At 40.3% G+C, this 25,715-nt stretch overlaps 1 protein-coding gene across 1 annotated transcript in view; it reads right to left on the bottom strand.

Moving 5' to 3' along the window:
* LRRC75A (leucine rich repeat containing 75A) overlaps window positions 1–25,715 on the bottom strand; it is a 458,606-nt gene that overhangs the window by 164,243 nt on the left and 268,648 nt on the right. The window contains exon 3 of the mRNA XM_089683806.1: window positions 6,579–6,691. Within this exon, the coding sequence (XP_089539932.1) occupies window positions 6,579–6,691 (113 nt within the window). The remainder of the gene's footprint in view (window positions 1–6,578; window positions 6,692–25,715) is intronic.

Below are 25,715 nucleotides of genomic sequence, written 5' to 3'. Positions count from 1 at the left end.
CACTTAAAATGCTGCAGAAAAAGAGGACAGGGAAGGGTAAACACTTCCCATTTCAGTCAAAAAAGCTTTTCAGTTACCTAGAAATGGAAAGGCAAAGCTGGACTATAAACTTTCGAAACCTACCCTAATCTGGGCAATGATAAAGGGTACTCCCCCCTGCCTATCATTCTTGGGGGGACATCTGCCTATTTATGAAAAGGTTAACTCTCATTCTCATGTTGAATTCATGTTTCCAATGATACCTTTAGATGTGCCTATTATTCATGGTCTTTGATTGTGATAACCAACAGATATTTTTATTTGAATTAATCGGGAATCTAGCACCCACAACTTAATATTGATTAAGAGGTTTCATTGATTCCAAATAATCATCTTCTACAATATAGGTGGATTTTAATCACTATCATCCATTCTGATAATCTGGTAAATAATGGTTTGGTAAATTCCAAAGATACCATCATTAAACAAGAGCCAGAGTAGTTAGACAAGCTGGTATCAGGGACCAGAATGAGAATGTCAACTTAGTTAACAGTTCAAGTTAAAGAATCATGGAGGGCAGTCTTGGCACCTGACTACAGACCCAGAAATGTTTTTCTAGCGCTCTGTTTAGTAAAGGTCTCCCCAAGGTCACTGGTTGATTGGTCCTGGCTGCTTCTAGAGAAAGCTTTCAGAAAATAGAATAGAGGATCAACCACTGATTTACACATTTTTATCAGTCTCCAGTCAAGCCCTTAGAAGGGGTGCCCAGAAGGTGGCTGGAGAGGTGATAAATGTAAAGGAGGCCTGCTCAGAGTGTTCTTGTCCTGGGGCTGCTGCCCTGGGATCCAGCCTGTGTACTGGAGATGCCGTTTGGGTCTCAGCGCATGGGCTAAGGGGCCTGGAGAAGATACACTAAAAGGATTTTTGCTGGAGGATGTAATTTTGGAGTCTGGTCTGAAGAAGGATCTTTTATCTCCCCCACTGAAAAGATCATGTGAACGTTGGGTGGCAGACAGCTCCTAGGACATCATAAGACCTGGTTTTGGGACTGTCAGGTATGGATGCTGCTAGAGGTAAGCGATTGCCAAGAGTTACTGTATGCACTGGGTCTGCTCTTATAGAGACCTAAAGTTACCAACCATTTCCTATTACCTATAGTCAAGACTACTGCTGCAGGAAATGTGCTAAGAAGCTTGTCCTCCTATTGATGTTTTATATTTTGGAGTATCCTAAACCCCAAAATCCCTCCTTTTTAAATTTCTACAATACAATTCACAAAAAGACATCCCTTACACTGAATCTGTGTTGTCAGTGTGCTTGGAACTTTGTCTGAGACAGGCAGCCTCTGTGCTAGTAAGGGAGATCTGGGCATATACTCAGCAGTCCCTTCAGGGGAGAGTGCTACATTTTTATGACCTCAGCAAGCTCTTGTTCCTAAAAGAGCCATAGTTAAGACCAGATATTCATATCATTATTTAAAAGAATGCCTAATGCTCAGAAAACTTTCCCCAACAGTCATAACATTAGATCTTATCTCCAACACTATATATGTAAGGATCTTAAGAAGGTATTATTTAGGGATGTATGATTAGTGCCTTCTTCAACAGCAACAAAACACAAAATATTGCTAGGAGATGACTGTATTGAGCTACTCCTTATGGAAGAGGCCATTTATGGTCCCAAAAGCCTAGGGAACAGCTGATTCTTAAAAATTCAGGCTTCACCTTCAGGAAACACTTGGCAAATCAGTGAGTTCATTACATACAGTTGCAAGAAAAAGTATGTGAACCCCTTGGGATTACGTGGAGTTTTGCATGAATTGGGCATAAAATGTGCTCTGAACGTCATATAAGTCACAACAATAGAAGAACACAGTCTGCTGAACATAATACTACACAAACATTAGATGTTGCCATGGTTTAATTGCACATAACATGTAAACATTCACAGTGCAGGGAGGAAAAAGTATGTGAGGCCCTAGCTTAATGACTTCTCCCAGAGCTAATTGGAGCAAGGAGTGAGCCAACCTTGACTCCAATCAGTGTGATGATATTGGATGTGTTGCTGACAGCTGTCCTGCCTTAAAAAACACACACCTGTTTTGGGTTTACTGGTTTCAAGAAGCACTGTCTGATGTTAACCATGCCTCGCAGAAAAGAGCTCTCAGAAGACCTACGATCAAGAATTGTTGACTTGCATGAAGCTGGAAAGGGTTACAAAAGTATCTCCAAAAGCCTTGATGTTCATGTGTCCACGGTAAGACAGACTGTCTACAAATGGAGAAAGTTTAGCACTGTTGCTACTCTCCCTAGGCGTGGTCGTCCTGTAAAAATGACTGCAAGAGCACAGCGCAGAATGCTGCATGAGGTAAAGAAGAATCCCAGAGTGTCAGCTAAACACCTACAGAAATCTCTGGCACATGCTAGCATTTGTGTTGACACATTTACAATAAGGAAAACATTAAACAAGAATGGAGTACATGGGAGGACACCACGGAGGAAGCCATTGCTGTCCAAAAAGAATATTGCAGCACGTTTGAAGTTTGCAAAAGAGCACCTGGATGTTCCACAGCACTACTGGCAAAATATACTGTGGACAGATGAAACCAAGATTGAGTTGTTTGGGAAGAACACACAACACTATGTGTGGAGAAAAAAAGGCACAGCACCCCAACATCAAAACCTCATCCCCACTGTAAAACATGGCGGAGGAAGCATCATGGTTTGGGGCTGCTTTGCTGCCTCAGGGCCTGGACGGATTGTTGTCATTGATGGGAAAATGAATTCCAGAGTTTATCAAGACATTTTGCAGGAAAACGTACGACCATCTGTCCGCCAACTGAAGCTCCGCAGAGGATGGGTGATGCAACAGGACAATGACCCAAAGCATACAAGTAATTCAACAAAACAATGGCTGCAACAGCACAGAATACGCCTTCTGGAGTGGCCCAGTCAGAGTCCTGACCTCAACCCGATTGAAATGCTGTGGCATGACCTTAAGAGAGCGATTCACACCAGACATCCCAAGAATATTGCTACACTGAAACAGTTTTGAGAAGAGGAGTGGTCAAAAATGACTCCAGATCGTTGTGCAGGTCTGATCTGCAACTAAAGGAAACGTTTGGTTGAGGTTATTGCTGCCAAAGGAGGGTCAACCAGTTATTAAGTCCAAAGGTTCACATACTTTTTCCTCCCTGCACTGTGAATGTTTACATGTTATGTGCAATTAAACCATGGCAACATCTAATGTTTGTGTAGTATTGTGTTCAGCAGACTGTGTTCTTCTATTGTTACTTAGATGACGTTCAGAGCACAATTTATGCCCAATTCATGCAAAACTCCACGTAATCCCAAGGGGTTCACATACTTTTTCTTGCAACTGTAAGCAGGAAATTTCACTTTAGAGATGTTCTGGACACTATGTACAGAGTACCTCTGTTTGCCATTTTGCATTGAATTTTACAGAAAATTAAAGCACTGTGAATTGAAAAGCAACTTTTAATAATATTAAATTGCTACATGGCTTATGTAGCAATTGAATATGCTTTTTTATTTATTTATTTAGCTATATTTTTTCTCTACAAAAATGAATTTACCGTTTCAGTACAAATCAGGGGTGGACTAACAACTCATGGGGCCCCCAGGCAATAGGGGATCATGGGGCCCCTGTGTCCTTGCCCACACTCAAAGCATACCCAAAAAAGCCTATAAAATTGTACCGGGGCAGTTTATGGGGCCCCCTACTAACCCCGGGCCCTCGAGCAGTGCCCAAGTGACTGAATGGTAAGTCTGCCCCTGGTACAGATGGTTTGCTGATGACACATTATGCATTTTTCCTGGTATGCCTAGGTGAATATGGGTGCCATAATCAAGTAATAAAACACAGGCAGGAGAAGCCATAGGTGTAAGATTGGTTGAAGCAGAAGAGTGATAAAGAAAAGAATAACAAATACCTGAGACACATAATAATAAACACTGAATACAGGCTCGAGGTACACGGTATGATGAAGCTAACATACAGATTTAAAAAGCAATTCTATTAAACACAAGGTAACAGCAAAAATGTACTGAAGGTAAATGGGCTAGATTCACAAGGAGGAGGAAAGAAGGTATAAATTATAGTGAAAAATAAGAAAGACATAGCACAAAGGATAGAATCTCACAGCCCCCCAAAAAAGAAACAAAAATCTGAGTAAGACAGGCATCAGGGTTAAAATATAACTAAAGGCAACATTTTTTTTTCAGTTCTGGATAGAGTAGAGAGAGAGATTAGAACGCCTGTCAGGTTTTACTGCGGTCTGAGCCCCGTTAAGGAGAATTGCCCTCGCTGTTTGTCCTGTTTACCATTAACATTAAAAAAGCAAGTGAAAAAAACCCCACATTTTGGGTTGTCCCCAGAAACAATATAGAGGGGAAATCTTCAAATTGGGAAACTAATCCTGGAGACAGGTGACCTGGTCCCCAAGGAATTCCGTTAATTTTCAGGGATTTCCTCTCACTTCCTGTTTGGCTATGGGACAGGAAGTGAAGAGAAATCTCTGCAATGGGACACATATTGCGGAAAAAAATCTGACATGGGTTATAACTTTCCTTGCTCTATCCAAAATGGAAAAAAAGTTTTACCTATAGTTCTACTTTAAAGGCAGAAGATAAAAACACAACACGAAGGAATAACCATATCGTGCACACAACAAACAAGTTACATTGTGTATGCAAAAATCCTTAAAGACTATCTCCAGTGAAAGGAAAAATCCTCTGCCCTGCATTGTACTTGATGTCAGAGATGATGTCAAAGAACCTGCAACCAGTGGGAGCTACAGGGGAGCAGCAGGGAGATAGCCTGCAAGAGCGGAAGATTGAGTAAGTAAAACAGCTTTTTCTGTTACCTAAGTGAGCATTTGACCCTTACAGTGTGGGGGCACCCCTCTGAAAGGGAGGATTGTTGGTTTCCATGGTGTTCAGCTTTAATATATCCAGAGACTGGTAGAATAAACTACAAATGAAAAGAAGGTGGGATATCAACAGAAATCTAAGGATAATGCTTTATAGAAAGAAGAATACAATGTGCCTTACTTACTAAAGCAGGGGTTCTTAAAAGGGTATCCATACCCCTTGGTATTAAAAAAAACAAATGATGGGGGTATGGCACTGGATCTCTCAAAAGAAAATAATTAAGAGGATTCTCTGCATTTTTAAACCAAAGTAAAGCCAAACTACTGTCATATTTTGAAGTCATGCTGGTTCCTGATAGGATTGATGATGATGTGGATACGGAGACATATTCAGGAAATTCCTTGAGGTTCTGTAATTGTAAAAGACTAAGAACTCATGTACTAAAGTATGATATGAAATGAGATGAAGTGAGGACTGACCCTGAAGTGTACAGTGAGGTGAAGTGAGTGGATTTTTATTTTATTTTTTTAACACATGAAGAATGTTTGAGTGAACACTTTGAGGTCATTACAGAAAAGAGGGCATGCTATATATCTAGAGGAAAAGAGATTTTACCTATGGAAAGAGAATTTCTACGGGAAGGCTTCTTCATAGTAAGAGGTGTGATATTGTGGAACAGACTCCCTCAAACTATTTCTGGCCAGTTCTGTACATCGTTTGAAAAAAAGATGCATGCTTTCCTCAGTGGATATTAATATTTATAGGTGATAACACTAGGGATTGTTGATCAGGGACTTTTTCTTTGCCTTCTTGGGATCAAGAAGGAAATGTTTTACCTCTGCTGGAACTATGTGGTTCATTCTTTATAGGGTTTTTTGCCTTCCTTTGGATCAACTGTGGGTATAGTATATCAAGGTTTTCTGTTTATTTTTTCTATTGGTTGCACTAGATGGACTTGTGTCTTTTTTCAACCTGGCTATGTAGGAAAGGTTAGTTTTACCACACCCTAAGATATAGCGCATCAGGTCCAGTTTTCACTTCACTTCATCTTTATTTACCTTCCGGTTTACTTTAGTAAATCACTGACCCACTGCCAACTCACAGTATAGAGATTGAAGAATTAGAATGTGAAGACAGAATCCACAAATCTGATTCATCTCAGATCCTTATTGGCATTCCCTTGCCTGCTTTGTTGCAGCATTATGCATGTCACAAAGTGACAGTTCTACATTACAAACAATTGAATATTCTGTGACACTGGTGAGAACAAAGCTTCCAGACTTAATTTTTTTTCCCTTTCATCCTCTGAAGTTATGTCAACAGAATGAATTAAAAACTGTGAATATGTTTTGTGACATTAGTTAAGGAAAAAAAATCACACTTGATGACATAGAAATGCAGGACAATGGTTCACTTAGGAAGGTTAAGGGCAATAATAAAACGGAAAGGAACCAACTACCATACGCACACAGGAGTGAAACCTGCACAGAGAAGAGGAAATGCTGATATAGGTTAGTTTAAATATCTGGGTCACGTAAAAGCCCTGGGCTTTCAAAACAGGTCATCTGTACACAAAACAAGCAGGGAGGACTGCAGGAGGGAGAAGAAACAAGCATCTTGTTCAATGAAGACACTTGCCGATCCCCCAAATCAAGTTCAGGTCTATGAGCTGTCAAGGTTTGCTGTGTTTCTGAAAGGGTGACTCACCAGGCCTGCGGCTTTCGCTTCACGATACCTTGACGTCTCCACTGTGAGTGAGGGCTGAGGTGGTAAGTCAGCTGTCTGCACACTTTCTCCATTGCCCCAAGTGAATCTCCCTCCTGCAACGTGAAGAAGAAGCACATTTAAGTACACAAGATATGATCCCCATACAAAGTTCATTTGGTCTCATTAATTCCTCTAAAGTTTCTTGTACTCTGTTCCTTTCCTAGCTAGTACACACTACCAATGGCAGAGCCGGACCTGTAGGGCAAATACATAAAGATGTCTACAATGTACATCAGAGGTTATAGATCTTGCAGCCAGTGAGATACAAGATTTGTCTTTGCATCGTTTCGCTCAGATATGAATATTTCTGATAATCAATCATCTTTGTTTATCCAAAGGCTGTGGTGTTTGTAGCAGTTCCTATTAAAAAGCAGTTCCACTTTGATCCAAAAGTATTCCTCCTACAGCATTGATAAAAGTGACACTCAATTTAAGTTTAACCTGCAACTGAAATACAGCTTTTTTTTTTTTTTTTAGGAGGGGGAGTACCCGATATTTAATTGGAACCCGCTCCCACTTCTGCAATCCTTGCCTAGGCAAATATGGCACTTCTTGCCCTGCCCCCTCCTGCATGTACCATACCCAGGAGGCTGCAGGATCATTTACAGAGCACCGTGAGCTTGTGCATGAGCAGTGGGGGGCCCCTTGGGAAGCCACAACCGACTCCTGTATCCAAAATGACATCCCTGGGGACCCACAGTGGTAAGAAGAACAGGATGCTGGAAGACAAAACTGGACTCCAGTCACTGGTAATTACCTTATTTTTAATAGTCAGCCACTACAGTATTTTGTAGCTGCTGACTTAAAAAAATACAACACCTGAAGTTCCTCTTTAACTCAAAATGTACCTTTTATTGCTCTCATCCTCCTCCAAATTTCTTTTTTGCCACTGTGATCCCACTTCCTGTTAGAGGGTGGCTATATTCTTTTACCATAGGTCCCCACATATGCAGGAACATAGCCAGCCTGTATTGCTCCCTCCCAAGAAGAACTAGGGACTGTTTACTATGGACAATATGTAGTGTGCATAGATCAGTACACACGACCACAAGTAATGTGCAATGCTCGCTCTAAGCGAACTGAAGTAAGAAGAAAGAGGTCCAGTAGTGCACAGAGAATAATACAAAAAGACACAGTGAGAAATAATTTTATGAAAACAGATTACAGGGCCAAAAAGTATTATTTCTAGAAAATGAGGACATCATTAAGTGTCACTTTAACATCAACAGACTTTCCTCCTTTCCATCAGTGGATGTTAACAAAAGTAAGTTTTGTATTTTTGAATAGAAACAGAATAATTTAAGTGGAGGTCCAGGAAACCTATCTAGTCTTAAATCTTTTCTCACCCCCTTCTAAAGTCTATACTAACTAGTCTGTAGGGGAAAGATGTCTATACTTACCTATTCTCAGCATACTCCAGTCTGGTCATGTGATCTCCTCAGTGGCCAGCTGCAATGCCTGGACAGTGGGGTCACCCACAGACATACTATGGGGCATCCATTGTCCACTATCCCTCCACTCTCCTGAAGCCGGAGCTGGGAGCTAATCACATGACTGGACCAGAGTGCCCTGAGAATTGTCAAGTATAAAAACCAGTTTCAGGTGTTTTTGTGCTTTCAGTGCCCCTTTAGGAGAGATTTCCTGTCCTGGAGAAGTAAGAATTACTGTGTCCAAAATTAGGGGGAATCCAAGTTGTAATTGGAAAAGGTTTTTCAATGCTTTCAGATTATTCAATAAAAAAGCAAAAGAGTGTAAGTGGACCTTTACAAGGTTTTACCCTACCTTTCTCAAAGTAGTATGGTATCATTTGCTAATTTGAGGGTACTTTATCACAATCAGGGTGCCGATTACTGCAACATGAAGTACATTCTCCAGAGCCATTAACTGAAAATGTCTATGCTATCTCAGAACTGAACAAGCACTCAAGGCCTGAAAGTGGCCCTCTCTCAGCACACTCCTGTGAGTCCAGGCCGGGGCAGAGCAATGACACCCTGGTGTCACAGGAAGGAAGTTGAATGATGGTGAGTGTCATTCAATCCAGAAGACAGGCAGTACTGGACCCTTGAGTTGGTGAGTCTACAGGGAACAGTGCTGGCTGGAGATAAATATAGAAGCTATAGTTTTGTTTTGTTTGGTTTTTTTTTAGCAATTTTAACTTTAATTACCCAAATTGGAATTCAGCTGTATGTGCTAGTGTCTCTAGAATTTGTTTTTAGCAACTCATGGCTAAATAAGCTTGTATACAGTGTTGGCCAAAAATATTGGCACCCCTGCATTTCTGTCAGATAATGCACCACTTCGCCAAGAAAATTGTTGCTATTGCAAATATTTAGGAAATCTCATGTTTATTTCTTTTGTTTGTATTGGTATGACAGAAAAAAGTGGAGAAACAAAAAGCCAAATCTGACACATTCCACACAAAACCCCAAAAATGGACTGGACAAAATGATTGGCACCTTCTCAAAATTTTAAGAAATAATTACATTCCAAGTTTGTGATGCTCCTGTAATTTGTAATTAAACTCACTTATATCAATTAACAGATCTTAATATTCCTGTGTCCATTGTGTGCAACATTGTCAAGAAGTTTACAGCCTATAGCATTGCAATTAATCCCCTGGACATGGACAAAAGAGAAACACTTGATCAAAGATTGCAACCAAGAATTGCTCGAATGGTGGATAAAGAACCTTGATCAACTTCCAGACAAACTCAAGCTGACCTTCAGGCACAGGGTACAACTGTGTCAGCTCACACTATACGTCACCATCTGAATGAAAAGGGATGCAGTGGGGACCCAGGAGGACCCCACTTCTGACACAGAAAAATAAATAAGCCAGATTGGAGTTTGCCAAAACATTCCTGAGGAATCCAAAATCTTTTTGGGAGAATGTGCTGTGGACAGACACAACAAAATTACAGGTTTTTGGTAAAGCCCATCTTTCTGCTGTTTTCAGAAAAAGAAATGAAGCCTTTAAAGAAAAGAATACAGTCCCTACAGTCAAACATGGTGGAGCTTCACTGATGTCTTGGGGTTGCTTTGCTGTTTCAGGCACTGGATGTATTGACCGTGTGCATGGCATTATGAAATCTGAAGACTACCAAAGAATTCTGGGGGTGCAATGTAGAGCCCAGTGTCAGAAAGTTGGGTCTCCGTCAGAGGCCATGGGTCCTACAGTAAGACAATGACCCAAAGCACATGTCAAAAAGCACAAAGCGCTGAGAGCACTGAACTGGCCAGCAATGAGCCCAGATCTCAATCTCATAAAATGCCTGTGGAGAGATCTCAAAACAGCAGTTGGGAAAAGGAACCCTTCCAATCTGAGGGACCTGGAGCAGTTGGTGAAAGAAGAGTGGTCCAAAATTCCAGTAGATAGGTTTAAGAAACTCACTGATGATTATAGGAAACAACTGATTTCAGTTATATTTTCCAAGGGGTGTGCTACCAAATATTAAATTGAGGGTGCCAATAATTTTGTCCAGTCCATCTTTGGGGTTTTGCATGGAATGTTTTAGATTTGGCCTTTTGTTTCTCTACTTTGTGTCATCTCAATGTAAACAAAAGAAATAAACATGAGAATGCCTGAATATTTGTAATTACAACATTTTTCTGGGTGAAGTGGTTCATTATCTGACAGAAATGCAGGAGTGCCAATATTTTTGGCCAGGACTGTATATACGCTGATAGCTTAGCTAAGCCCTGTAAACTTTATACTGCAGTCACTGCGGTTAATGTGGACCTACCAAATGCTGGACAATTATAAATTTATGAAAATCTTTGGTCACAGCATATTGTTTCATTTTATATCAGCAGCAATTGTAACAATAATACAAACAATAGTTATTTTTGACAATCCAATATAAGCTTACTTAAAAAAAAATTCCTTTCATGTATTGCATCCTGTCTGTCTGCTGGCCATCTCTTTCCACAACTTCCTGGATTCCCTGTTTGCTTTGCAGCTTCTCCTCTGCCGTTTACTTTCCATTTCTAAGGACTACATATCCCATGGTACCTTGCTACCTGCAAGCTGTGATTTCTGTACTGACTCTGCCTCCTGAAACTCCTCCTCTCAGCACCTCTGTAATTCAGGAGGCAGGCTCTGTGAAATGTGTGATACTGTAGTGCCCAATCACAGGACATAGTGAATGGGCAGAACAGTGGCTAAATGGTTAGCACTTCCTCCTGGCAGTACTAGGGTCATTGGTTCAAATCCCAACCACGGCACCACCTGCCTGGAGTTTGCATGTTTCCCTGTGCCTGCGTGGGTTTCCTGCAAGTACTCCGGTTTCCTCCCACACTCCAAAGACATGCTGGTAGGTGAATTGGCTCCTGTCTAAATTGGCCCTAGTATGTGTAAGTATGAATGTGAGTTAGGGACCGTAGATTGTACACCCCTTGAGGGTTAGGGATTGATGTGAATGTACGATATATATGTAAAGTGCTGTGTAAATTGACGGCGCTATATAAGAATCTGAAATAAAATAACAATAAAATAAAATAAAATATGTGTCACAGAATTCAAAGAAAGTAAATGTGTTGAAATCACAATGTAAGTTTACAAACGTCAAGATAGTTTCGAGTAATAGGAGTATATGGAAATGAATACATGATTGATGATAAGTGGTATCATAGAACTTTAAATAAATGTTTATCTTCACTCCTGATTGCAGGAAAATAAAGCGGGACAGGAAACATCTTATCCATATATACAATATTGGCATACTGTTCATAGGATTTCACTAACTGATTGTTAAAAAGCTCCCTCCCAGCCATGCACAATTGTACAGGCACTTCTCCTGTACTGAAATGATGTCACTGCACACTGTGAGCTTCTTGCCTGGGTACATTCAGCATCATCTAGCCTTTACATTGCGGACCTTATTTGCCCTTTCATTCATTGTATTTCAGTTCAATTAAATATGGAGGCTTAGAATAACATTGTAGGAATTACCTAGGGCAGTCTACATGCAAATGCAGCCAACCTATAAGGCCCACTCTACCAGACTGACATCCACCCATCCAGGCATTTTTATATTAGCAGAATTCCTCCTTAGAGCCAGCTCTTTGTTTGCATCAAGTCTGAGGGCTCTTAAGTGGCGTACTGAGTCTGTGACGCTTTCAGGGAGTTATGTACAGCATTCTGCTGGCCCCTCCCACCAGCCACAATCAGCTTGCTTTACATAGGGAAGCACAGAGACTCAGCGATGAATTAGCCTATTGATGATGGGGGGGAAAGGAAGAATCAGGTAAATAAAAATGAAAGCAGATTTAACTTTAGCTACAGTATATAGATGATAGCGAAAGTATTTGCAAGTTTAAAATAATAAGTAATTAGAAATGTGAGCACTACATAATTAAGGTGTATGTTACCCCAACATTTGATATTCCTGATATGTATATGCAAAAGTATCCTGTTCTCTTTGTATTGCCTCCTTTGTGTGAAATTCCTGGTGGCCCTACCAGTCCCCCTGCTTTTCTATTTCAAACTGATCATGTTAGGCATGAAAGTACATCAGTCCCAGTTAACTGGCTGAACTGGGAGCACAGTCTGCCTCTCCAATGGTCAAACTTGTGATGACCTCCCTGCACAGCCATTCAGGAAAGATCAGTGTACTGCTGTTTCTCTGCCTCCTGCTGACACATTCCCTTGCAGTCTGCAATCCAGCTCTCTAAACCCATTCTGCAGCTGAGAATAGAGATCATATGATCATTTATAAAAAAAGAAAAAAGGTGTTTATAATTTTGTTATACATATACACAAACAAACATCACCCAAAGGGGGAAGTTTTGCTTGTTTGCATCCTCCCGCCCTCCACTGCCACATTTGGCACTCTTTGGGGGGGGATTGAGTACCTGGTTTTGACACATCGCAGGTCACAAAAGACTCTGGGTCCATTCAAAAAGTGTAACGCGTTTCAAGAATGCGCAGTGGTAAACCGGCCGTGACGCCAGAAGGCTTCACTGCCAGTTTCCCTTACCTAAGATGCCAGCACCAAGCGCCTGAAGCCTGGACAGGTAAGTGCTGTTATACTGAAGTCAGGAGCAGAAGGATTGATAGGGGTGTGCCAGAACGTAACTTTCCGGTTACCACGTTGGGTAATAAACATGATAGCGCAATGCATAGTTCCACACCATGCATACGTCAGTGCATTGTGATTCATTTTGAATGGCATGCCAATGCATCTCCAGAGCCCAGCTGCATTACAGGCCCCAATGCATGCTTTTGTAGTGTGCTGCAAAAAAATTGCAGCAGGACCTATTTTTTGGAGCAATGCGGCGCACTGAGTTGTGGTACAGCCAGTGGTGTATTTAGCTCTTGTGCTGCCCTAGGCAACACTAAAACTGAGCACCTTGTTTGCCTTATGGTAAATATGCTGCTGGTTACAGCCTATTAATTTTGGATGTGTTGCGTAATATAATCCACTTCAAAACACAAATCTGTATATGTTGCAGTGCACAGTATTCTTGTGTAAATGAGTTCTTCACAACTTGCCCACCACCCTATAGTAAAAGTACTGCTACAGGGCAGCAGGGCTGTGCAAAATCACATATATATACGTGATTTGAGTTTCTGGGTGGGGGGGCACGCCTGTGCCACCTTACCTGCACCACCATTGCCAACTAGAGATGTCAATCACCGGGTCCTGGCCAGATTCCCTGCCAGCACTCAGTGATCATCGAGGAAAGCTGACAGGGGAGAGACCTGTGTGCAAACAATACAGGTCTCTTTCCCGTCAGCAAGGACATGCTGCTTTGTATATCTCTGCACAGCATAGAAATACAAAGTAGAATGTCTGTGTTGTAAAACATAATGTGAAACACACATAGCACACAGTTAACTCTTTGATCACCCCAGATGTTAACCCCTTCTTCCCCAGTGTCAGTGCTTTTTATTAGCACTTGGGTATGTCAGTGGCAGTTAGATAGCTCCCACCCAGTGTCAGAATGTCCGCCGCAGTTCCACAGTCCCACTATAAGTCTCTGATCGCCGCCATTACTAATATTAAAAAATAAATAAAAATTATAGTATATTTACCGCCATTTGTAGACGCTATAACTTTCATATAAACCAATTAATTTACACGTATTGGGATTTTTTTTTAGCAAAGACATGTAGCAAAATAAATTTTGGCCCAAATTTATGATGAAATTAGATTTTTTTAACATTTTTTATTGATATGTTTTATAACAAAAAGTCAGAATTTTTTTTTCTTTAAATTGACTGTCTTTTTTTGTTTATAGCGCCAAAAATAAAAACTGTACAGGTGATCAAATAGCAGTGAAAGAAAGCTCTATTTGTGAGGAAAAAGGACATAAATCTCATTTGTGTACAGCATTGCATGACTGCAAAATTGTTAAAGTAACGCAAAAAATGGCCTGATCAGGATGAGGGCAAACTCTCTGGAGGGCAAGTGGTTAAAGCCCAAAAAGAAATTTACATGAATGAGCACCATGGATTTTGGTGATAACATACCCCAGAATCTGGTATATAGGTATTTGCAGGCAATTATAGGTACCTCTCTTTACTTTATGATACCACTTCAGACACTGTAATTTAGTTTCAAGTTTACTCTATATAGCAAATATTTTTAAAGTAAATATGGTAATACCATGGAGTTATGAAGTCTAGGGAGAGTGTTACAATTAGAAAAAAACACGGACGCAGCAATACATATGAGCATCTGGTATGCTTGTCAGAAAATGATATACTTGTATACTGACAAAAGTGCAAACCCAAGGAAAAAATGGAACTACACATCATTTTACATACCTTGCAGCAGAAATTCATAGTACTCTATGGTCTGTTATCAGTACCCACGATTTATGTAATCTATTATTCTGAATAATTCAATTTCATCTACTAGCTATTATGATGATATTCAAAATTTCACTGTGCTGTATTGGTCATGTACTTAATAAAATTCAATATGCTACTTGAATAAGCCAGAATTCCATCACTTTACACAAAAGAATCTATTTATTTTTTTGCTATTCCAGAGCAAATATCTTGATAGTACAGCTAAATGCTGTGCAAAAGGGATTTCTCTATAAAAAAAACTCCTCTTACCTTCTTAAATGTAATGTATAGTGGTTTTGTGCATCACGTTTCTCTTTATTAACGACTTGCCTACCGGGCACTTTAACCCCCTTCATCCCAGGCCAATTTTCAGCTTTCAGTGCTGTCGCACTTTGAATGACAATTCCGCGGTCATGCAACACTGTAACCATATGAAATTTTTATCATTGTTTTCACACACATACAGCTTTCTTTTGGTGGTATTTAATCATCACTTGGTGTTTTATTTTTTGCACTATAAATAAAAAAAGAGCAAAAAATGTGAAAAAAATAATTTTCATTGTTGCTAGGACCACCTAGCAACCAATCACCTGTTGGTTATCTTAGACAGTTAACTCGTTCTGCACTCCTGTGACCCATTTTCAGTCGATAGCTGGCTAAAGCCCGCTGTCCGTTGATGTCACTCAGCCAGTCCAGGTTAGGGAAATATCCTGACTTTAAGGTCGGGACCCACCCCAGAGTCTGGAGTGGCACTTGGCTCAGCCACTCAGTGAAGCGCTGAGAGCCTGAACAAGCTGCTCCCACCCCTACACAGCCCAGCGCTTCAGTGAGAACTGGGGGGGGGGCAGAGCAGAGAGCGGTGACTGACAGTCAGCGCTCTCTGCTCAAAGCGGCTGTGAGAACTCGGCGGTCATGTGATTGCTGAGTTCTCACCCTTAGAGCCAGCGGGGGACAGATGCAGCATCGTACCGATGCTGCATCCACCTTAGGTAAGTATAAATGGGGGGAAAAAAAGCCCTACTTATCTTTTAACAGACAAGATGACAGTTATTGGGATGAGACAAACCATTTAGCACTGACAGAGGTGCTCACAATGGTCAACTATTATTTATGTAAAATCTTTATCCCAGGAGGAAATCTATTGCTGTAACTGCTTAATAAATGATAGCTAGAGTTTGGCTTTAAATCGTTAGCCACTTACATAAAGTCTAGTTAAATCTACTAGTCCATCAAACACTACCCTCTCCTCTAAACTACAATGCTGCTGCCCAAGGGTGGCTACATTGCTCATCCATAGATACAGTGGAAGAAATACAGAAAGTAAAGGCTGAAAAAAAGAAAACTGATGCAGTTACCACATCCAGTGATTGGTAAGCTGCAATAGATTACATTTTTGTTTTTGGATTTAGTTATGCTTTAAGAAATCTCCCCCTATAGTTTCACTTTAAAGAAGACCTATAATCTTTCTACTGCTTTAAAAACACTTTATTATAATATTTAAAATACAATACTCACATAGGCCCCACAGATTTATGTTTCAACTGTACCTGCTAATACTGTGAACTAAGGGCCTATTCCCACTAACAGCTGCTGGTGCGTGCTGTGAAGGGAGCGGTGCCAATGCATCATAAATGACACATAGCACTGTTTACTTTTTTTCAACTTTATTAAAATGTTACAGAGTGGCATTTAATTTACCTTTATTTACTGCAACAGGTTGCAATGTGGTGTACAGCGTTACATGAAAGTGTTACAAGTTGTTACACTTAAAAAAAAAAAAGTAGTGCATCTCCCTTTTGTTTTCGAGGATGTAGCCAGGCACCCTTCTCCATGCCTGGTGCTCCTGCCTGAAAAGTAAACACAGATGCAACACCTCCTGCAGTCAGGGACCCACAGCAGTAGAGGGCCGATGGACCAATGGAAGTTCGTCCAGAACAGATCGAAGGCTGTGCAGCTCTAACACGAAGCTGGGGAAGCTCGATACAAACTGTAGTGAAGATGAAGAAGGGACCCCCCCTTCAAAACGCATCAGCATCACTCTGAGAGTCTCCCCTTCCAATGGGATTCACATGTGGCTCCTTATCGTATGATTTGTTTTAAGATTATACATGCCTGTTTCATTACTACTTTTGTGAGTAATCTGCCTAATCAATAAATCAACTAATTGTTTACTGAGGTAATGCGCAAGGTCGGTGCAATCTGTTTTTTGTTCTTCACTACAGGTCCTGCCTGAAAGTCTTAAGATTTTTCACCCAGGTCTACTCTCGGATTTGATTGGTCCTGTCAGTCACCTTACCACACGACCCTTGAGAAGCCCTGCTGCAACACAGTAGACCACTGCTAAGGCCTGGCGCCAGCCGTGTCTTAATTTGCTAAGGTTAAACAGCGCCTCAAAGGGTATTATGGTTGCTGAAAAACTCATGTACAACCTCATGGGTACCCACACCAAGTTCCTGAAGGTCTAGGACCCTTGGGTAAACTTCAATGACCACATGGGTCTGGATGACTCCTTGCTGTTGATATATCTATTGCTGCGACCTGATCTGGGGTAGAGCGATAGACTGAACCACATAGGATACTTTTTCTCCTTCCTCCCTTCCTTCCTTTTCTCCCTTTTCTCCTGGTCCTCTTCTCCCCCCTTTTTCTTCACTCCTTAGGCTGCCTTATTGGTGGGTGGGCTTTTTTTTCTGTTGCTTCTCCCTCTCATTTCCTTTCTTCTAGTTTCTGCCACCCTGTGCTGGGAGTTAAAGCACCCCCCCTTTTATGTGCTCCCACATTATTTACTTTTTGACCTTGCCCTAAATCAGAGAAGATGGAGTTTAGTCATGTGATCATTTAGGCTTGTTTGCATGTCTTTGTGTTACATTCTGTAACCTTGTTATTTATGCATTTTTTATTGCATCAGTTTGTGCATTACTTTTACATCACTTGTTATTTTAAATTGCAAAACTCAATAAAGCTCTTTGCAAAATGAAAAAGTAGTGCATGTCCTACTTTCTTTCAGTGCATATCACTGCACTGGACACATAGGACAAATTGTCTTGTATGTGGGTTGGGCAAGACTGCCCAGTGCAGCACAATGCATTTGATGAGAACAAGCCCTGAATCTCTGTAAATTTCCTTCTCCCTGTCTCTATGGATTCCCATTCACTGCAACACAAAAGATCTTTTGTGTACCAACCATAGTGAGTACAATGTCCCATCAGCAATTTCCATCCAATGTATTGGGCAATATTACACAACTTCCATACCCATTACAGCCTTTATTAAGCCTCTAATACACAATTTAACATGACAAAACATGTCTGTTTTGTTCTTCCTCCTGGAGACTAATGATAATTAGTAAAACTAGTTTATGATATATACAGCAGCCACATTTACACATGAGGTTAATTGTATGCCCAGAATGGCAATAACGTAATTATCCATGTAATTGCACTCATTACGTATTTATCCAATATTTATTGTTTTGTTGCGCACAAGTGGGTTTTTGTTTTTTTTTTTGGGTTATGTAAAACAACGCTCTGCTACATGCAAAACACATAACAATTGTTCATACTGTATATCCATTAGGGTTTACTACTTGTCACACTAAATTAATAAATTATTTTCAAAGTTATTTTTATTAACCTATACATTTATCCAACTCTTTGATAAGTAAAAGATGAGGTAGCATACCAGTTTTCTAGCCATCATTCTCTACTTGTTCTGCCTGCTGTTTCCATGGTGGAGGGAGCTGAATTTGACTAGTTATAAACCTAGCTTCCCATACTACCATATAACATGCAGTGCTGATATACAGTAGTAATCTATACATTGAATTGCAGCCTTGATATGACCTCTGACAGACTAAACATTGATCCAAAGGAGTGACATTTATAGCTTGAGAACATCACATGGTGGCCATGCTATAGGTCAGATCTGAATGGCACAAGCTAATGACGACTCTATGGCTGTAGACAACAATACAAATGAGCCTTAGGTATGTAATTTATCTGAAACCTGTAGGAACACATTACTGATGTAGTGACCGGTGGGTGGAAGCACATTGCACAGAGGAAAGATGAAGATATCTAACACATTCAGAAAGTATGTTGGATGCTGAAGATTTTACTAGCAGTTGTAGTCCTGCAAGACAGTGGATACCAGGAGGACAGGTATTATAAATGTTCTTTGACAGACACTAGTATAGTTTGTTCAAACCATTTTTGACTTTGACTTCTGCTGAACATCTTGGTCTAGATGAAAATGTGATAACTCCTGAAAGAATTTTGCCAGAAATCCATTTTCAAGGGAAGAAGCCTCGATCTCCCAAAAATATAGGTTATTCACATTCTCTTTTACTGCTAATAATAATGTACAGTATAACGTACTGTATGTACAATTCAGATAAGGAAAAAAGGAAAAGTTCTCTCTACTATTTTAGTTATGTCTGTGTTCCATTGTGTAGATTTCCCCTAACTTCCTCTCCCAATAAAAACCACAGCAGATAGACAGGAAGTGAGTGGAAATAAAAAAAAAATAGAGGAGATAAAACATTCTAAAACTTTCTGCTGAGTTAGAGGTCATGGTTACTCTGGTGAATATTTTTCTTTTGCAAAGCAATATCCGTGGGTTCTTCAAAAAGTTTCCACACTTTTTTAACTATATTATATATATACTGTAAATTTGGAAACTTTTTTGAAGACCCCTTGTAGATTCGATTATATATGTAAGATATATTTGTATCAGTTTTTTTTATGGATACCGGAGCTGGAGGAGACTAAGACATATAACTGCAATTTCAACATATCCTGTAGCATTGTGCAGTTCAGTACAGTTTGCGGTCTTATCAGCCATTTTTTGAGTCAGAAAGCAATGTCTTTCCCTTTGGGACATCACTGAGCAGGAAAGTCTCTTGGCTTTCCTTAGACCTTCTCTGGACACACAGAGCTGGGATTTCTAAAGCAAATCTAAGGAAACTTCACGTTAGTCCCTTATTATAATTGTGCCTTATCTGGGTCTACCCAAAGATTGAAGTGCTTGTAAACCCTCAACTTGTAAAACAAACCATTCAGTTTAGAAAAGAAATGAAAGGCAAAACATTTGTGTATAGATATAAAAACATTATAAATTCCTTTTTCCCCTTTTTTATGTGATCACTTTGCCTCTGTTATCAGCTGCATAAGAGCTAGGGGAGAAGAAACAGCAGCACACTGAAGTCTGAACATTGGAGGAGAGCAGGCTGAGATCCCAGCACAGCTAGAGAACTGACCATGGTGTGTTCTCCTGCCTAGCATGGTTAGTTTTTAATAGGAATGCAGAGGGACTGGCAGGAACACCAGGGATTTCGCACAAAGGAAGCAATACAAATAGAACAGGATACTTTTTCAAACAAGTACATGGTACAGCAGGAACATATCAGGAATATGAAATGTTGGGTTAACATATTCTTCACACTGGGAGTCAGGTTGATTTATAAGAAACTTTTTTACTGCTAAATAAAGGTATTCAGGTTTAAAACAATAATCATTAGGAGCATGTACATAAATAAATTATTTCTCAGCCCCTCAAATACTTACCTGATCGCTATCCAGCGCTGTGCAGGGGAGCCTCAGCTCTCCCAGGTCTCCCTCTCCGCTTTGGTTGAGACACAGCAGAGGGAGCCATTGGCTCCTGCTGCTGTCAATCACAGCCAGTTAGGAGGGAGCAGGGGCAGGGCCAAGCTACACTCTGTATGTCTTATGGACATGCAGGGCCGACTCAGGAGCAAGCATGCATGCCACTTGCTGTGCGGACATCTGGCAGGAGAGAGGGGCCAAGATCACCAGCAGGGGACACAAGAAGGGGAGGGTCAGGGCTGCTCTGTGCAAAACCATTGCACAAAGCAAGTAAGTATGACACGTTTGTTATTTTAATTGAACAAAGAAATTAAGCTTTACAACCATTTTAAGATCCATGGATATCATTTTCTGAATTAACTACTTAAAAAGAAGTCATATTCAACTATAAAATGTACAAGTACACTGCCCGGCCTTTTATTCTTGCAACTGTGGCATTTAAAGCCAAGGCTGCTAATAGGTCTGAGCATTTTGTTCGATGCTCAACCTCTCTTCGCTTCATAGTTCACTATGGCCTCTTTACAACTTATGTGGTATTGCCTGTGATATCAACTCACAAATATTATTATACCAGGCTTGATGTACTTGTGTTCCATACACATGCGTCTGGTGGTGTTCTTTACATCCAGAGCTCCTCAAAAACCTAGTCCAACCCAGACAGACCATATGAAACACAAGAATGCAATATATATTTTCTGCATCTCTGTTCCTTGTAGACAATCATTGCCTCTGCCCCACCATGATCAATAAAAGACAGTTACACCTCCCAATCAGTGCCATAAATAGGAATGTGTAGTGTAAGAAAAAAACACAGCTTAATCAATAGTATGCTAAAAACACATTCTCACCAACACTAATTACAGCAGTTACTGATTATCGATAGCAGTGGAGACTGCTCATGTCTACTGCCCAGAAAATGTCTGATGACTTCTCATGAAAGTGTGCAAAAAAATGAACATATGGCATTAAATGGCGAGTAAAAATGGAAAACATGCACTGTGCACTTCACTGAATATTCATTTAATAACACCATATATTCATCCCCAGGGCAGATTTAAGATACGGGGCAGCAGGCGTATGATAAAGTTAATGAGCCAGTTGCTAGAAATTCTGGGGGCATTTGCATCCCAGATACAATGTGTAGAGTTTCCCACAAGAATAAAGTTAGAAATGATTATGGCCTTATTAGGTTTCCAGGTTTTAGAGCTTTATCCAGAATTTATATATGGATTGAAATAAAGGCAAAAGCACTCTTTTTTTTCTTGTGCATGTTCAAATGAGGTTACCATATGATTATCACCATGAAACAAGTGGACCTGTAAGTTGAACATGCTGATGAAAGTAACAGGTCCACTTTAAAGAATAGCTTTTATGCAGGCTGCACCTTCTCAATGCTTCTGTGACCTGTCAAAAGGCTACACAAGATTAGTATGCATGCCCCCCTCCCCAAACTCTCCTACATAATAGCACCTGGTCCCAGCAACTGGCCACCCAAGCATTGAGGACTACATTGTGGGAGAAAGTAGGTGAATCAAATGTTTCCCCATGCCTATTATTTCTTGAGCCTAATATTTCTTGGCCAGTATGCCAGCAGAGCAAGAAGGCTGAGGAACGTGGTAAAGGTAAGTACTGACTCTTTATGGTAAACCTGTGTGTAAAGTACAGATTCAAGTTAAGATTTCAACATGAAACCATAAATGTCACAAAAGGGGTACATGTACCCTGGGAATAAGAAAGGTTCGCTTTCAAGGGGACGTGGTTTATGGGAAAAGGATCTACAGTGCTGAAGCATCAAAAATGTCCATAATTACTATTGACATTTAATATGTGTTACACCTGTAGACTAAAGACTCCAATAGGGAATCTAGGCAGGGGAGCTCAGGAGAATAAAATGTTGTAAATCCTAGTAATAATGCCATTTGCAACCAATTTCACCACTCATCAGTTTACAGCTGTCAAAGAAAATGTAAGATGATTGTTATGGATGTTTTATGTTATCCCCTTGACATATCCATTTTTTGTCTTATTAAAGTGACTCTGCCACATGTGAAAAAAAGTACCCGTAAAGAACACAATATATCCTATACTGTGCAGGTGAACATTACTCTCTTGAAAAGCTGCCTTGCTTGAAAAATAGCTAGGATGTCACACTTCTTGGAGTGTCAGTATCTGTGTCCCCTGCCCCACGTTGTGATTTCTACCACTGGTACCTATGTTACTGTAGGACAAAGCAGTGTTATAGTGGCCAGTAGATGGAATTCAAAATATGAAGTGTGTCGGATACAGCAGATTCTTTTGCATTTGTCAAGAGTGAAGGCTGGCATGGCAGGAACATGTATGTATTAAATATGTTCTTTTACAGGTACTAAAGTGATTGTAAAGCAGCTTACTATGTGGGCACTGATGAGGGCTTGATCTCGAGCTGGGCAATGTGTGTCTATTGGCTCCTCATAATAAGGAACAAATTCATGTACGTTTGATATATAAAAGAAACATTTTTTTCTGTGTATCAATAAAAATATACTATTTTGTTGTCTTTGGGAGCAGAGTCCTTTTTTCTTGCTTTGGGGTTTCTCCTTTAACTCTCTTATAGTCATTTGGGATGATGGCTCCCCCATTTTGTAATTGTCTATAATCTTTGAGGCCTGTTATATAATCACATTTTGACCTAAATTTATGAAGATTTTTTTTATTTTATTGGATATGTTTTATAACAGAAAGTAGATGATATAGGGTTTTTTTCAACATTTTCAGTCTGTTTTCATTTATATAGCAAAAAGTAAGAAACCCAGTGGTGATGATCAATTTCATTTATAAAAACCTTCCGAAAGGACAAGTGGTTAAAATGTTTCTGACGGCTAAAGGTTTTTTTTACCTTAATGCAATCTCTCTATTATGGTAAAAAAAACCTTCCATGCTCAGCTTCCCCCCAGTCCATCTAAATACTCACCTGAGCCCTGAACTGAAAAGCACTGCTCTCTCTCTCTCTCATCACAGGCTCAAAGACAGCAGCGGGAGCCATTTATATTACAACATATTTCTAAAGGTACTATTGACATGAAATTTTCATCACATGTCGGTAGCAACCCATGCAATCCATACATACAAAGAACCCAAAACAAATAAGTTCAGAAATTAAGTGATGTGTAATCAAGTGGAATGACACAGGGAAAAATTATTGAACACGCTAATTGAAATGTATTTAATATTTCAAACAAAATCCTTTGTTGGCAATGACAGCTTCAAGATGACCTCCTGTATGGAGAAACTAGTTGCATGCATTGCTCAGGTTTGATTTTGGCCCATTCTTCTACACAGTCTTCAAATTTTGAAGGTTCCATAGGCCTCTTCTATGAACTCTGATTTTTAGTTCTTTCCATAGAGTTTCTATTGGATTTAAGTCAGGTGATTGGCTGGGCCATTGTAGCAGCTTTATTTTCTTTCTTTGAAACCAATTGAGAGTTTCCTTGGCTTTGTGTTTGGGATCATTTTCTTGCTGAAATGTCCACTCTCTTTTCATCTTCATCATCCTGGTAAATGGCAGCATGTTTTTATCAAGAATGTCTTGGTACATTTTTCCATTCATCCTTCTTTCAATGATATGAAGTTTGCAAGTACCGTATGCTGAAAAATAGCCACACACCATGATGTTCCCACCTCCACTCTTCACTGTTGGTATGGTGTTTTTGAGGTGATGTGAAGTGTCATTTGATCTCCAAACGTGGCGTGTATTATGGCATCCGAATAGGTAAATGTTGGTCTCATCTGACCAGACTATATTCTCTTATATTTCACAGGCTTGTCTAAATGTTGTTTAGCAAACTTTAAGCAAGCTTCAACATGCTTTATCTTCATTAATGGAGTCTTGGATTGTGAGCGTGCATACAAGCCATGGCGGTTGAGTGCATTACTTATTGTTTTCTTTGAAACAATTGTACCTGCTAATTCCAGGTCTTTCTGAAGCTCTCCACAACTAGTCCTTTTCTCTTGGACAACTTATCTAATAATTCTTCTCACTCCTCTGTCAGAAATCTTGCAAGGAGCACCTGGCCATGGCCGGTTTATGGTGAAATGATGTTCTTTCCACTTCTGGATTATGGCCCCAACAGGGCTCACTGGAACATTCAGAAGTTTAGAAATCCTTCTGTAACCAATGCCATCGATATGTTTTACAACAATGAGGTTGCAAAGGTCTTGGGAGAGCTCTTTCCTTTTATCCATCATGAGATGTTTCTTATGTCACACCTTGGTAATGAGACACCTTTTTAGAGGCCATTAGTTGCGAATGAACCAGCTAATATTATTTTGAACTGACAAGGGGTAGGATTGCTTTCTAATTACAGATAGATTTCAGCTGGTGTCTTGGCTTTCCATACCTTTTTGCACCTCCCTTTCTTCACGTGTTCAGTACTTTTTCCCTGCGTCATTCCAGTTTATTACACATAACAATTTCTGAACCTATTTGTTTTGGTTTCTTTGCAATTATGGATTGCATGAGTTGTTACCGACATATGGTGAACATTTCATGTCAGTAGCACCTTTAGAAATATATACTGTATACTGAGAATAATGGTGACGTGTTCAATACTTATTTTACCCACTGTATATTTGCAAATTGATCAATCCTGATATACTGATGACAAATCTCATAGGTGTAACTCATAGTTACACCTATGCTAGGTGTAACTATTTATTCTTATATTTAAAGTATTCTACAGTGTATTGATCATGGCAATGTACCACAAACTGTAGGTATAATTAGATTTAGCAGGGGTTACTGACACCTGAAAAAATATTTCATGGGTTCTTCCAGGGTAAAAAGATCAAGAAAGTGTAACAGGGTTAGCTCGGCAGCGGGTGTGTGTGACCCCCTGGATGGGTGCACAACACAAAACAAAATAGGCACAGCACAACAATAGTGGAGGTGAAAACAAACAGGTGCAATTTATTTACAATATTTACAGAAAAAAATGATAAACAAAAAGAAACATCAAAATAAATCCTGGCCAACTTGGCTACTTACTGCAACAACAGCTTCTCCCTAGCTACCCACTAGGTACAGCCTGCTGCTATACCTAGTTGCTAGTACTTGGAGGCTAGCCACACAGGCTTTGGTCTCTCTGCACACAGGTAACAGGTCAGCTCCCCAGACAGTTCAGGCACAGATCTGGTTCCAGGGTGGAGCAACTCCCTAAGCACTCTGGGAGGTTTTATAGAGGTGTTTAATGAGCCCACTACCTTCAGCTGGGCTCATTACCTCAGTGCTGAAGGACTCAGCACTTCCCTCTAGTGGTACAAATCCCCATAAAGCCTGAACCTTGGACAAATATATCGTCCATCCAGGACGCAACCAGGTGTTTTCACCTGCCTACTGTCACATACCCCCCCCTCTTGTTTCAACCTTGGGGTTGTAACACCAGTAGCCAGGCAGGCATGTACCCGGGATAAGGCATCCACATTTCCCATCTGAACACCAGGGCGATGCTTCACCGTGAAGGTAAATTCCTGTAGGGCCAGAAACCACCTATTTACCCTTCTATTGGTCTCCTTATTTTGAGCCATCCATTTCAAGGGAGCGTGATCTGTGATCAGGTCAAAATGTCTGCCCAGCAGATAGTACCGAAGGGAATCTAGGGCCCACTTCACCGCTAAACACTCCTTCTCAATCGTGGCGTAATT

The sequence above is a fragment of the Staurois parvus genome, unplaced genomic scaffold (assembly GCF_062004578.1).
Source record: "Staurois parvus isolate SC_StPar_1 unplaced genomic scaffold, SC_StPar_1.0 ptg000321l, whole genome shotgun sequence".
Classification (NCBI taxonomy): domain Eukaryota; kingdom Metazoa; phylum Chordata; class Amphibia; order Anura; family Ranidae; genus Staurois; species Staurois parvus.
The sequence above is the reverse complement of the archived record's forward strand: the minus strand, read 5'-3'. Positions and strand labels throughout refer to the sequence as shown.